The sequence below is a fragment of the Equus przewalskii genome, chromosome 7, assembly GCF_037783145.1.
Source record: "Equus przewalskii isolate Varuska chromosome 7, EquPr2, whole genome shotgun sequence".
Lineage (NCBI taxonomy): Eukaryota > Metazoa > Chordata > Mammalia > Perissodactyla > Equidae > Equus > Equus przewalskii.
Window position 1 is genome coordinate 38,935,887 of NC_091837.1, and position 12,735 is coordinate 38,948,621.

The 12,735-nt window shown below is 41.3% G+C and overlaps 1 protein-coding gene across 9 annotated transcripts in view; it reads right to left on the reverse strand.

The window, feature by feature from the left end:
• Window positions 1-10,599, reverse strand: part of CEP192 (centrosomal protein 192) — a 114,774-nt gene extending 104,175 nt beyond the window's left edge. For 8 of the 9 annotated variants that reach the window (XR_011542559.1, XR_545667.2, XR_011542558.1 and 5 more), the window contains exons 1-3: window positions 10,431-10,599; window positions 2,883-3,050; window positions 2,051-2,176 (exon numbers count right to left, since the gene is read on the reverse strand). Coding sequence is in view for 4 of the 9 variants with exons in the window: in XM_070629561.1 (XP_070485662.1) it covers window positions 2,051-2,176; window positions 2,883-3,046 (290 nt within the window). In the remaining 5 variants the exon portion in view is untranslated. The remainder of the gene's footprint in view (window positions 1-2,050; window positions 2,177-2,882; window positions 3,051-10,430) is intronic. The other variant, XM_070629563.1, reaches the window with a different exon arrangement.
• Between the last annotated feature and the right edge of the window lie 2,136 nt (window positions 10,600-12,735).

Below are 12,735 nucleotides of genomic sequence, written 5' to 3' on the forward strand. Positions count from 1 at the left end.
ATAATCAAATTTTCCCTTTCCAGGAGATCATGCTATTACCATTCAAACATGCAGTAACTTCTTCCACTACAAAAAAAAAGAGAAAAACTTCTTTTGACCCACTACACCCAGTAGCCATCACAGCTCCACTTTTCTGCACTCTTTTGCAGCAAAACTCCATGAGTCATCTACTCTCACTGTCTGCAATACTAACCTCCTATTCTCTCTTAAATTCACTCTACTGTGTAACTGTGCCTCCCCGTACTTCCACCAAAACCACTTGTCAGGGTTAGCAATGACCTATCCTCTGCTAATTCCAAGGGTCACTTCTTAGTCCTCATTTTATTTGACACAATTGGGTCACTCTCTTCTTTTATATATTTTCTTCACATAGCTTCCAAGACACTCTGTTTTCTTCCTACCTCTGATCACTATTCCTTAGTCTCTATGGCTATTCCTCCTCTCCCAACTTCCTAATGTTGAAGCACCCTGAAGATCAGGCCTTGGCAATCTTCTCTTCTCCATCTACCTCACCACTTTGATAATCCAACCTCCAAAAAGGCCTTCCTGCTTCCAGTCTTGCCTCCCAACAGTTTGTTTTCCATACAGCAGCCAGAGTGAGCCTTTCAAAACACAACTCAAATGGAACCCTCTGATGGGTTCCCCTTTCACTCAAAGTCAAAGTCCTGGCTCACCCCATTCCAGCCTCCTTCCTGCTCTTTGAATATACTGGGTATGCCCCTACCTTAGTGCCTTTATGCTGGTTGCACCCTCTACCTGAAACCTCTTCCTCCTGCTGCCCGCATGGCTAACTCCCTCCTTCAAGTCTCTGCTCATATCTTACACCTCCTCAATAAGACCCACACTGACTAGCTTCTGCCTTCCTGATAATCCTGCTCATCATGTTCTATTTTTTTCTAGCACTTTTCCCTTCTAATCTACTATAAAGTTGGTTTATTTTAATGTCTTCTTGTTTAATATCTGTTTTGTTCACTGGTATTTCCTAAGCACTTGGAGAAGTACCTGGCACATAGTAGGCACTCAGTCAAAAATACACATTCAACGAATGAACATACAAAGAGTTAACATCTTCAAGATATAGAAAGTGCTTACATCTAAATATTATCAAGAGACAATTCACAATAGAAACATAAGTAACGAATAAACATTTAAGTATGTTCAACCCATAAATAGTCAATTACAAATTCAAACACAGAAAGCTTTAAGACTATCTGTAATACCACCATCAAGAGATAAAGACAATTTACATTTTGGTTTATAGCCTTTCAGACTTTCTTCTATGCATTTATACGTGTGTATAATGTTTTTTTACTTCTAAAATTAAAGATAAAAAATAATACCACCAAATGTTGAGGAGGGCTCAGAGAAGTAGGCATTCTCATGTACGTCTTCTAGCGGAAGGGTAAACTGGCACAAGTCTTCTAAACAGCAATGTGGTAATTTGTAATGGTCATCAAAATTAAATATTTGTAACTCAGTAATTTGAATCCTAGGAATTTATCTTAATAAAATAATCTGGTAGGTATGCAAAATATATGTATAAATAAAGAAGATCATTAAATTTACAATAGCAAAATTCTAATAATCTAAATGCCTCATATGGTAGAGCCATAACATTATGTCACATATCTTTTTTAATTGTAATTGAAAGGTGAGCTCAATATATTAATTTTTACAAGTTATGAGCAGTATGTACAGTTTAATCCTATTTTTGTAAAAAAAATTTTATATATATGCACATAGAAAAGAGTCTGGAAGATTATAAATAAAAATGTAATCAACACCTATTCTCTAGTTAGTGGCATTATAGACCTTTATTGTATTCCTTATAATTCTCTGTATTTTCTACTTTTTTCAATGAGCATATATTACTTTTAGAATCAGAAAAAGTGTTTTCAAAGACTAAAAGTGTTTGTGATTAAAATCATATAAAGAAAATTCTTAAAGATTCTTAGAATTCATCAAAGACACCATCACACTTTCATTTTTCATAAGACACGGTGAGACCTGCTTGTAACACAGTGAGAGCAAGACAAAGGTAGGAACTTACTCATCATCCTGGAAGCTAAGCTGTAACTTCTCTCTTGGTTCAGCTTCACACTGGCTACTGGGAGATGACTCAGATGGAATAGAAAATCCCCCTTCTACTAAATAAGATGCCTGGTTATCAGAATACCTACACACAAAAAATTTTGTTTTAGTTGTTAATAGTTAAATTATGCACATTTAAAATTCACCATGTCATAGCGCTGCGTGATTGTAAAACCAACCATCAGGGATAAAAACAAATAGGGCCGCCAGTGTTCAAAACCATGATCCTACGTGCAAAGGACTGAAAACCTACGGATCAGCAACGGCGTGTGCATGTATTAAACAAGCGAGTCACAGAAATCTAATAGCTAAAAGAGTTTTTACAGAGTTAATCCAACCCCTTCATTCCAAAAGTAAAGAAGATGTTCCTTATCAAACGTTAGCTTGGGAGGAGAACAGAAAAGTGGCGAGATATCTAAGCATGGGCAAACTACACATCACACAGGCTGGGTGAACTGTACACACCACATTTGGAGACACAACTCAAATTGCCAGCCACCAATAAGGCTGACCTAATACAAATCCAAAACACTATGGACAGAAAAAACACTTAGTAGACCAAATGGTCCCTGATGCTCAATCACACACCCACCTACCCACCACTGATAAGGCAATGGAATAGGGAAAGGGTAAGTTTTTAAATATTTTTTCTAAAAATTTTACGTATATGGCCATCTCCCTTAGATAAAGCAAAAGCTCAAGCTTGCCTGAGAAATTTTACAAAAGTATCAGCATATTGCAGACTTTATGGACCTAAAAGAAAATATATGATTTGTTCAAATAATTCTCACCTGTTATTAGTGCTGCATTTATCTCTAGCAAGTGTGGAAACAGCAACAGGCAAGCCAAGATTTGAAGAAAGAGTGACATTTTCCAAAGTCCCGCTATTAGCAAGTAATGAATTGGTGAGAAAGCTCGGAAATGACTCTTCAGTTATACCTCGAAAATCTTCCATCTCACTGCAACAATAAAAGTATTTTTATAAATCAAATCTTACTATAAAATGTTGTCAAATGATTAAGAGAGTACAAGTTTCACAAATCTTAGAAAACTGATAAATCTTAGAAAAAAATAATTTTAGGGGAACAGCACTAAGAGGGGATACTACTGGCAAGCATTCTGAGGTAAAGTAATTCTCAGAATACTTTGCTACTTTATAGGTGAGAATATAAACATCAAACTATCTTCCTATAATTCACATAATAATGAAATACAACACAGCCTAATTTACTCTTGGATTGCCGTAGCAAGGGATATGAATTACAAACTTATCTAGTAAAGAAGCAAAGAAGGCACAACACTGATGGTTTATACAGATTATTTTAGGATGTACTTAAAAGTTTACCCGTTGGGTACTCATTCTAACATGGAATAGGAAAAACAACTAGCGAAATCTAGCCCCTGATTTCAGAGACTACTGTTAAGGACGAGTAAAGGGTTTAAAAAGTGAGTCCATTCAAAGAAAAACTTTAAGTATATTTGGCACAGGGACAAGGCCAAAAATGGTAAAAGAGGTACACAAAGGACTAAGTCTGGAAAACACTGGCAAAGAATCTGAACTACTGATAGAGAACCTCCAGCCCACACTGGCCATTGGTTCAAGCTGACCCTGACCACAGTACTCAGGAGATGTTACTCAATCTCAAAAACATTTCGGAGTGTTTATCACGAAAGGGCTATGTGGAATTCAGTAAAGAAAATAAGTAAATTACATCAGGAAAGTCTTAATAAATGAGAGTACTGGCCCTGTAACTTGAAGAATGAGCATAATTTTTATAGGCAAAGCATGAAATGAAGGAGCTTTAAAGGATAACAAATAAACATAAGCAAAGGGGGAGGAGAATTAAGATTTATTGCATACCTACTACCGTAACTCATTTGTCCCCATTTTACAGATGAAGAAACAAACTCAGAGACTAAATTAGCTAGATTTACCTAAGGTTGTACAATCATTAAGATTTGAACCCAGGTCTGACTCCAAAATCTGCTCTAAGTACCAAGTGCGTGGTGGCAAAAGCAAGTGCTCCAGTGTATTTTGGCAACAGGCATACAAAACAACATGGTGAATGAAACCATAGACCCAGATCCTAACAGTCTTTAATAGTGTATTAGGAAGCCCGGACTGTATTCTGTAGCCCAGGAAAGCATTGATCCCATCAGCCTAGTAGCAGAGGAAGGGAGAGGGCTTAAAGCCTAGAAGGATATTCAAAGAGCTACCACACGTGGTACCATGGATGACAATGAAGGACTGTACTAAAGTCAATGACAAACGCATTGAAGTAAAGATTTTAGGTAGTATGGACTAATTTAATTACTCTATAAAAGTAGAAAAAGTTTTAAGACCACTAGAGATCTAAAAAGGTTATTTGATTATGAAGTAGCCATGCTCCTGTAGGAAGCCCACCTCTCCACTTTGCAATTGATCCTAACCCCTCTCATCAACACAATGACAATCACTCTAGCAACCGTCCCTCCTCTAAAACATCATCAACTTTCTCTCTGTGCAGTCATTCCCACCAGCATGCTGTTAGTTCTCCCACCTTTTAAAAAGCCTTCCTCTATCTCACACCCTATTATCCCCCTGCAGCTGCCACCACGTCTACCTATCTACACTCACTTTACCACATACTCCTCCAAAAAGAAATCACTACTGGCCACTACTTCCAATCTTGTCATCTCCTGAACCCACTCCAAGCTGGTCTTCATCACACCACCCCACCAAAACCCTTGGCAACACCACCACTGATCTCCTTGTTGCCCAACCCCAAAATGCCACGGTCAATTTTGAGTCCTCATCTTCTTTAACCTAACAGTATGGGATTCACACTCCTTCCTCATAGAAATACTTTCTTCACTTGGTTTCCAAGACATAGCTGTCTGGGTTCTCCAACTTCACCAGCTGCTTCTTTTCCTTCTCTTTGGCTGGTCCCTCCTTATCTCCTGGACCTCCACACAGTGAAGGCTCCAGGGCTTGGTCCTGGATGTCTTCCATCTACCCACCCTCTCTGGGTGATTGCCCTCAGTTTCAAAGCTTTAAATACCACAGGAAATTTCTATCTCCAGCATTGGCCTCTGCCCTGAACCTCAGATGTTCAACTGTCTATTTGGTATTTTCACTTAAATATGTAATAGGCATCTAAAACCTGAATCTTGATTCCATCTCATTCCAACCATCTCAAGAAAAGCCTGTTCTCTGGTCTTCCCCACAGAGAAAATGACAACTCCATCCTCTAGTTGCTGAGACCAAAAACTTTAATCATTACTGACTCCTCTCTCCCTCTCTCTCTCTCTCTCTCACATACACACACACACACACACACACACACACACACACACACACACACACATTCTACGTGCAATTCCTAAGCAAATCCCAATGGTTATACTGTAACAACATAACCAGAACCTACCATTTCTCACTCTTCCACTCCTACCACCCTGGTCAAGCCACCACCATCTCCTGCCTGGCTACTCACTGCAACAGCCTGCTGACTGTCTCCATGCCTCCACTCTTCTCCTAGCCCATTCTCCACACATTAAAGTTACCCCTGTAAAACAAGTCAACTACTGTCACTAAGCTCAAAACCCTCCACTGGTTTCCTGTCTCATTCAGAGTAAAAGTCAGTCCTTAGCAGACCTCAAGAAGAGAAGAATCCACCCAACTCTGTAGGTATTGCAGCCAAAATCTGATGACAAGTCTTTGATTTGGTTTTCCTGGCCTCAAGAAACCTTTAAAGTTCAATCTAAGATTCCTTGTAAAAAGTTCCAGCAGTGTGGATTTAAAAGAACCTCTATGATCAATGGCTATTCTTGCTGTACTTATGTAAATAATTGGGCCAAGTTTATTGAAATTAAACTTATTTTGCAAACAGGTTAGTCTTAATTTGGCTATCTTTTATAAAAATGAGGGTGATTTTAGAGAGAAAAATTACGTTTCAATAAAAACTATAGTACACATTCATGGATATTAGGTTCTAGTTCTGATAATTGTCTTTGAGGTTTTTCTTCTCTATCTGTCAACTGGACTGGATCCTGAATTCTTCTACTCTCTTGAAATATCTGGCTACAAATCTCCAAACTAATGTTTTCAATTTTTTCCCATCATTTTCACTTGGAATCATTGAGAATGGAACCTGCCCTTTTTCCTAAAGCCTTGCAAACTAAAGCTGGACAACTTGATATAAACTTGAGAGATTTTGTGTCTGTTGCTGTATAAGATACCTGAACACCAGAGGACGTCATCAGAGACATTTCAAACTGCAAAAGACGCTTCAACTCTGACACGTAGAAATCTTTTTGACTGGCTGCTGCCTGGGCTCAGAAAGGTTTATAATTTGCTGGTTTATAATTTGCTCCCACCATGAATCTTGTTTTTCTTTTTGTCCCTCTAGAAAGACTTATTAAATACCTGGTTACTTGTTTACACAATATATGCCTAACTTTGGGAGCCCACCTGCATCACTGTCTTACTAAGAGACTGGTTCAATGAGATGGAACAACCTACACCCCTCATCAACAGGATAGCCCTCAAGATTGAGGATGAACAACAAAAGGAGGAATTGATACTAGCTTAACACAAGGTTGACAAAATGGAAGCCATATTGTAGAAAAGAAACCATATTGTAACTTTGAAGGACCTCTAATTAACCCAGACATGCTCTGTAGATTTTATGGCCCCTCCCAGATGCTATAAGTTGATAACTTTGTTCTCTTGAGTTCCTTAGGAATGTGATGACCCCCAGGCAGAGAGTCTATGTTAATAGCCATCATCAATGACAAGTGAAAGATCAGAGTATAGGCTGCTGCTCCTGTCTCTGATGCATATCCAGTAAAACAAAAGACTTACCAGGAACTAAGACCAGATGTCTGCCCTCACCTAGAGATCAGATGGAGACCCCACTAGGATTAGGTCTAGTTTTCAGGGACTGTTAAAATTCAGGTAGTCCATACTTCTCATCCTTCTGGTCCAATACTTAATTATAAAATGTGCCTTTAGATGTTGTTCCAAAACTGTTGAGCAAGGTACAAAATTCTAATAATACAAAATGTCAACATGAAGCCAAGAACAAGAGAATATTTCCAAATGAGTGCTAAACAGTTTCATTCCTCTAACCCAGATCTATGCCCCAACTCAGCAGGAAGTAGCTAGATCAGTCGTTGTGCCAAATCACTCAGGAATGAGGAATACCAAAGAACAAGAGGGAATGAACCTGGCAAACAGTCAGCCATTGATGATTAAGTAGCTAGGAACTAAAGGTTTTTTTCCTTTTTGCAATTACTTATTACAGCTTTTAGCTGTTTAACCCACCCATTGTTTAGGCAATATCTCTGACTCCCACTAGGTTTCTATAGATATCATCTCCCTAGAGCCTGGCTCACTGCGGTAATGGGTGTTTGAGCTGTTCTTCAGGAATTAGAACCCCTCTGTCCACTCCAGGCCGGTTGAGACTACCAACTAATCAACTGGGCCTGCGCTGATGTCCAATAGGGGACATTTCGACATCGAGGCTAGAAACTCCACCCTCAGATCACACTAATGCTGCCATTTTCTGAGCACACATCCTATGAAGAGGCATGAAGTCTGACCACACTCGTGCAGATCAGCAATTACCTCACCTCTCCTCACCTCCAATCATCTATCTCCACACTTCAGACCACCTTGCCACCTACCCCATAAATATCCCTGAGTCCCTATTTTCGGGGAAGCAGATTTGAGACTCACGCTCTTGCTTCCTCACATGGCTGCCTTGGATTAAAACCCTCTCTCTGCTGTAATCTCGTCATCTTGGTGTTTGGCTTTCTGGGCAGTGGGCAAAAACAAACCTGGTAGGGTAACAAAGCTCCTGCCTCAGAGCTTTGCCCTTGCTCCTACCTCTGCCCAGTACACCAATGCCCGAGATATACTCTTATCTTGCTCCTTCACTTCTTTCCTGTCTTTGTACAAATGTCCACTTTCCGGTCAATACTTCCCTCATTAATCTACACAGTCTAGCATGGCATTCCAATCTGCTTGCCATTTCTTTTTTCTGTAGTCCTGACCACCATCTGGCATGCTATATAATTCACCTCTTTAACTATTTCCTCCCCATACAGTCACATGTCACTTAATGGCAGGAATATGTTCCTAGAAATGGGCTATGTGGTATGAGGCTGTATGGTACTAATCTTACAGGACCATCATCGTATATGTGGTCCATTGTTGACCAAAATGTCGTTATGTGGCACATGACTGTACCAGAATGTAAGCTCCATGAGGGCAAGGACTCAGCCTGTTTTACCACCGAATTCTTTTCTAAAGCAATGCCATGCAGAGCAGACCCTTGATAAATTTGCTGAATGACTGAATGTGTTCTAACTATGTCAATACACAGCAAATTCATCACCAATCATCATGTAAGCACCCTCCTCTCAGACATGCCCCAGTATTTTCCTCTCTTCGATATTTCTATTTCCTCTTCTTAATTTCTATATACATGTTCAAAACTCTCCCGTTAGGTTGGAGGAGGTGGAAAACCTGTTCCCATCCTTCATTTGCACTTCCTGCCACCACTTTCTCACCTTCCTTTCACAGCCAAGTGTCTTAGAAGAATCCAAAATTACTACTTCTATACCTCACTTGACATCCCCTTCCTCTATCTGCTCCTTACATATTAGGGATACCCAGGATTCTGACCTCAGATCTTATGTCATGCAGTGTACATCTATCTCAAACTCAAATCCTTATTCTCTTGCTATACAAGCCAGACACCTGGAACCATTCTGATCCTTCTTCTTCGAAGCATGTTCAAAATACACCCGTCCTCTTCCCAAATTCTAATGCTTCTAAATGCAAATGTATTTCTGGAGCTGAGATCCACTTCTATATTCCCAGCACGTGCTGCCCATCACGTTTTAATCTGAACTACTGCATTAGTCCCCCAGTGTCTACTCCTGTAATTACTAAGTTATTCATTCATTTACAAATATACAAACCACATTAAAATATATACTGAACTCTTTAAGAGTTATCCCTACTTAGAAGGAGTCAAATCCAAGAAAATTCAAATATTAAGTAAGGTTCATTCTGGCAACAATCTTTATCAAACACAAATCAGGAAAGACACTCTCCCTGCACCAAGAATACAAAAACCCTCAGGGAGCTGACAATAACTACCAATTATGAGACATAGCGTTAAGTGCTTGGATCGAGCTTTGTCACAGGTGCAATAGTAACACAACCCAGTGCAAGATTCCACAGGATGTAATCTAATACCTAGGCTCCCTTGTTTCCAGAAAAGATTACACTTGTTCTAAACCATCCATAGACATACCATACTCCTAAAGCTTTCCCAGAAGGGAAAATTCTCGAACTTCCTATTATTTTTCCTTTAAATATATTTGAATTAAGTAACCATCTTTGGGATTTCCCTTGCTATTTCCTTAAATTAGTAACCTCAAATTTCCCATTTGAGGTTACTAATACTTAACTGTTCTAATTACATTTCTGGATATGTAAAATATCACTTACTCCAGTCGTTAACTGGAGGTCTGCATGTACAATTAAACACACTTACAAGTATAAACTGTGGGGAAAAAACACAGTCAAACTTTCCCAACACTCATCAGCTACTATTGGCATTTTAAGATACACTTTAGAATTAGGTAGGCATTTCGTACATTACTTTTAAAAGCTTACCATAAACAGAACGATATTAAACACTGTCTCATTTCAAGTTTTTTTCATAAAGAAATCAGATGCAAGGAATGTAGTAAAGCGAATGTTAACGCGGCCTAGCAGAAACCAAAAGTCAATAACCGAACGATCCGGGCAGACCCCTTGGTATTTAGTTAACAATGATACTATTTCCAGGGTCAAAGTTTTAGACAAAAATGAGAAACAGAACCGGTGATGCTACGTAAGAGGCAAACACGGCAGGTCAACAGACCACTCTGCAAAAGAAAACTCCAGAGCAAAGCACAACGCGTTTGTTCCTCAAGAGTTGGAAGCAACCGCGGGCGGGGGGGCACGGACATGGACGGACAAGGATGTCATCCCCGAAAATCAAAACACGCATCTTTCAAAACCCATCTCTCAAGCTTGCCCAAGAGCCTCAGACATAGAAGCGTCCAATTAAACTCAATGAGCGTGGCAGTCGGGCTGGGTGCGAAGGGGTGGACGGAGCGGAGCGGCCCGACTCAGGCCAGCCCCCCGCAGCCCCAGGCCCGGAGCCTGTGCCCCAAAGCCAGCTCCTGGCCCAACCGTCACTGCCCCGCCAGCCTGGCAGCCGAAAGGCTGGCCAAAAGTGGATTCGCCTGCCTCCTCCCGAACCGCACGTCAAGAGAGGGAAGACCCTTCTCACCGAGGCCACGACCCCTAACTGCAGGAGCCGAGAGGCGGGCAGAACGTCTGCAGGGTGCAAAGGCGTCTCGGCAGAGCTGCAAACGCGCGTGCGCATGCCCCCCAGCGTCGGTAGCCGCACGGATCGGCCGTACCGCACGCCCCTCGGGTTTACGTCTGTTCGCGGCACCAGCCGAGGGGCGGGGACTCAGAGTCGGCTTTGGATTGGACAGAGCGAAGGGACGGGGCGAGCGGAACCCGATGATTGGGCGAGGACTGCGCATCCCTGGATTTGAAGCGAGGAAGCCGCGCTGTGCAGATCCGGAGCCGCACTTGAGCAATGCTTGATGCCCGGCGGAAGGCCTTCCCGCTATAAGGTGAACTGAAAGCGCCGCCTCCAAGGCTACAAGGCCTGGGCCAAATTGAAACTAACGCTTATCTAACTTAGTTGGAAGACCCCAAAGCACTGTCACTCACCTTACATACAAATATTTCCCGTGACCAAATAACCTGATACTACCCTGAGTTTATTATTGTTACCACCTTTTTGTCCTTTCCTAAGTGCAGGTCTTTTCTGTCACCATTTGTTAGACACTGAAATGTGTCACTTGCCTTATGTTACACACTGCTAATAAGCTTCAATTAGGAAATCATTCCTCGAAATCCAATTCAGGATAGTTCGCTACACCTAATGGCCTCTGTGACAGAGTAAGGTTGGTCTCGGGTGGAAATGGCTGAGGAGATGACACAATTCACCCCTAATTACTTTCCCTCGTTTCCCCATCCTCTTTAGGCCACAAACCCCATCACCGACGTCTGCTCAGCACAAGCCCTTAACTACTACTTTACTGAAACCATAGAGATGATTCAATTTCACACCTTCTGCTTTCCTTTATCTCAAAATTTCTTTCATACAGTCTCAGAGGGAGAGTCTCTTTTCCAAAGCTAACTTCTGAACTTCATCCATCCAACAGTTATTGAATGTTTAAGATATGCAACACACTTGGGAGCAGAGAAAAGGAAAAACACAAAGTTGAGTTGAACAGTCCCTACTCCTAATTTTAGCATGGGGAAGAGAGGAGTGAGAGACATCTATCTGATCACTTTCCTTTCTACCTGTACAATATTGCCTATCAATTCTGGATACCCTCTCCCCTGGTTCCTTTCTCTCTGCCTTGAAAAGGGCCGCATCTATCCAAAAAAGGAAGGAAAAAACCCAAAACTCGAAACCTTCCTTGTTTCTGTTTTATCACCTAAGACCATTCTCTCTCTCCTTCCATGTCTCCACTTGCACACCTTATCACTCATTGCACGTCATCTGGCTTGGTCCTGAGCACCACTTTAACACTCGCTTTCATCTATCAGGCTGGCCTCCTGTCAAACTCAGTGATGTCTCTGCAGTTCTCTTGACATCTCTTCTTGAAACCGTCCAGCCTTTCGGCAGTCGCAAAGCCTAATTACCCCTGAACTACCTTTGTCCACACTCAATGAACAGAGAAAGTGGACAAAATCTCAAGTTTCTGAATCCTGAAAAATAAACCAAATGCTTAGCTCTAGAGCTGAAAGTATGCTATTTGAGTGTAATGACCCACCCTTGTTTCACAAAGTATCTTAACTCCTTTATTTACACCATGGCCATACATTGGAGGTGAAGTGCTGGAATGTCTGTATATTCCAGACCGTCATTCACCTTGTATCCCTGGTACCCAACTCAATAAATGTCCTTCCTCCATAAAAATCAAGTGAGCAAAGCTCTCCCCACAATGCTCAATAACCTGGTAGGACTCTCTAGTGACAGGGGTCTATAATCCAAAGTATCTGCAGGCAGGAAAGCCTCTGATGCCAGACTGCCTAGATCTCAATCCTGGCTCTCTGACTTCCTAGCTGTATAGCCTTGGGCAAATAGCTTTAACCTGCCAGTTTCCCCATCTGTAAAATGGAGTTAATCAGAGCACCAGCCTCAGAGGTTTCTTGTGAGGATTAAATCAGTTAACTCACATAAAAGTGCCTAGAACAACACTGGCACATGAGAGTACTCAAGAAATATTAGCTATTATCTAACCTTACCTTCTAACTGAAAAGTAGAAATAGAACTCCCAGTGAAATCCAAACCTCCTTAGATATTGAGTAGAGGTTGCAGAAGCCCCATGGCCGGGGGTGCCTCCCAGGGAATTAGCCTTCTACAATGTGACCACAAAGTATGATTGCAGATTAACCTCCCATCTCTCTAGCTCCCCAAATGAACCTTTCATCAGACTACTACTTACATCTTGTTGCCTGAACACGTCCCTGTCCTTTTACATCTGGGCCATCACCCTGGAATTCCT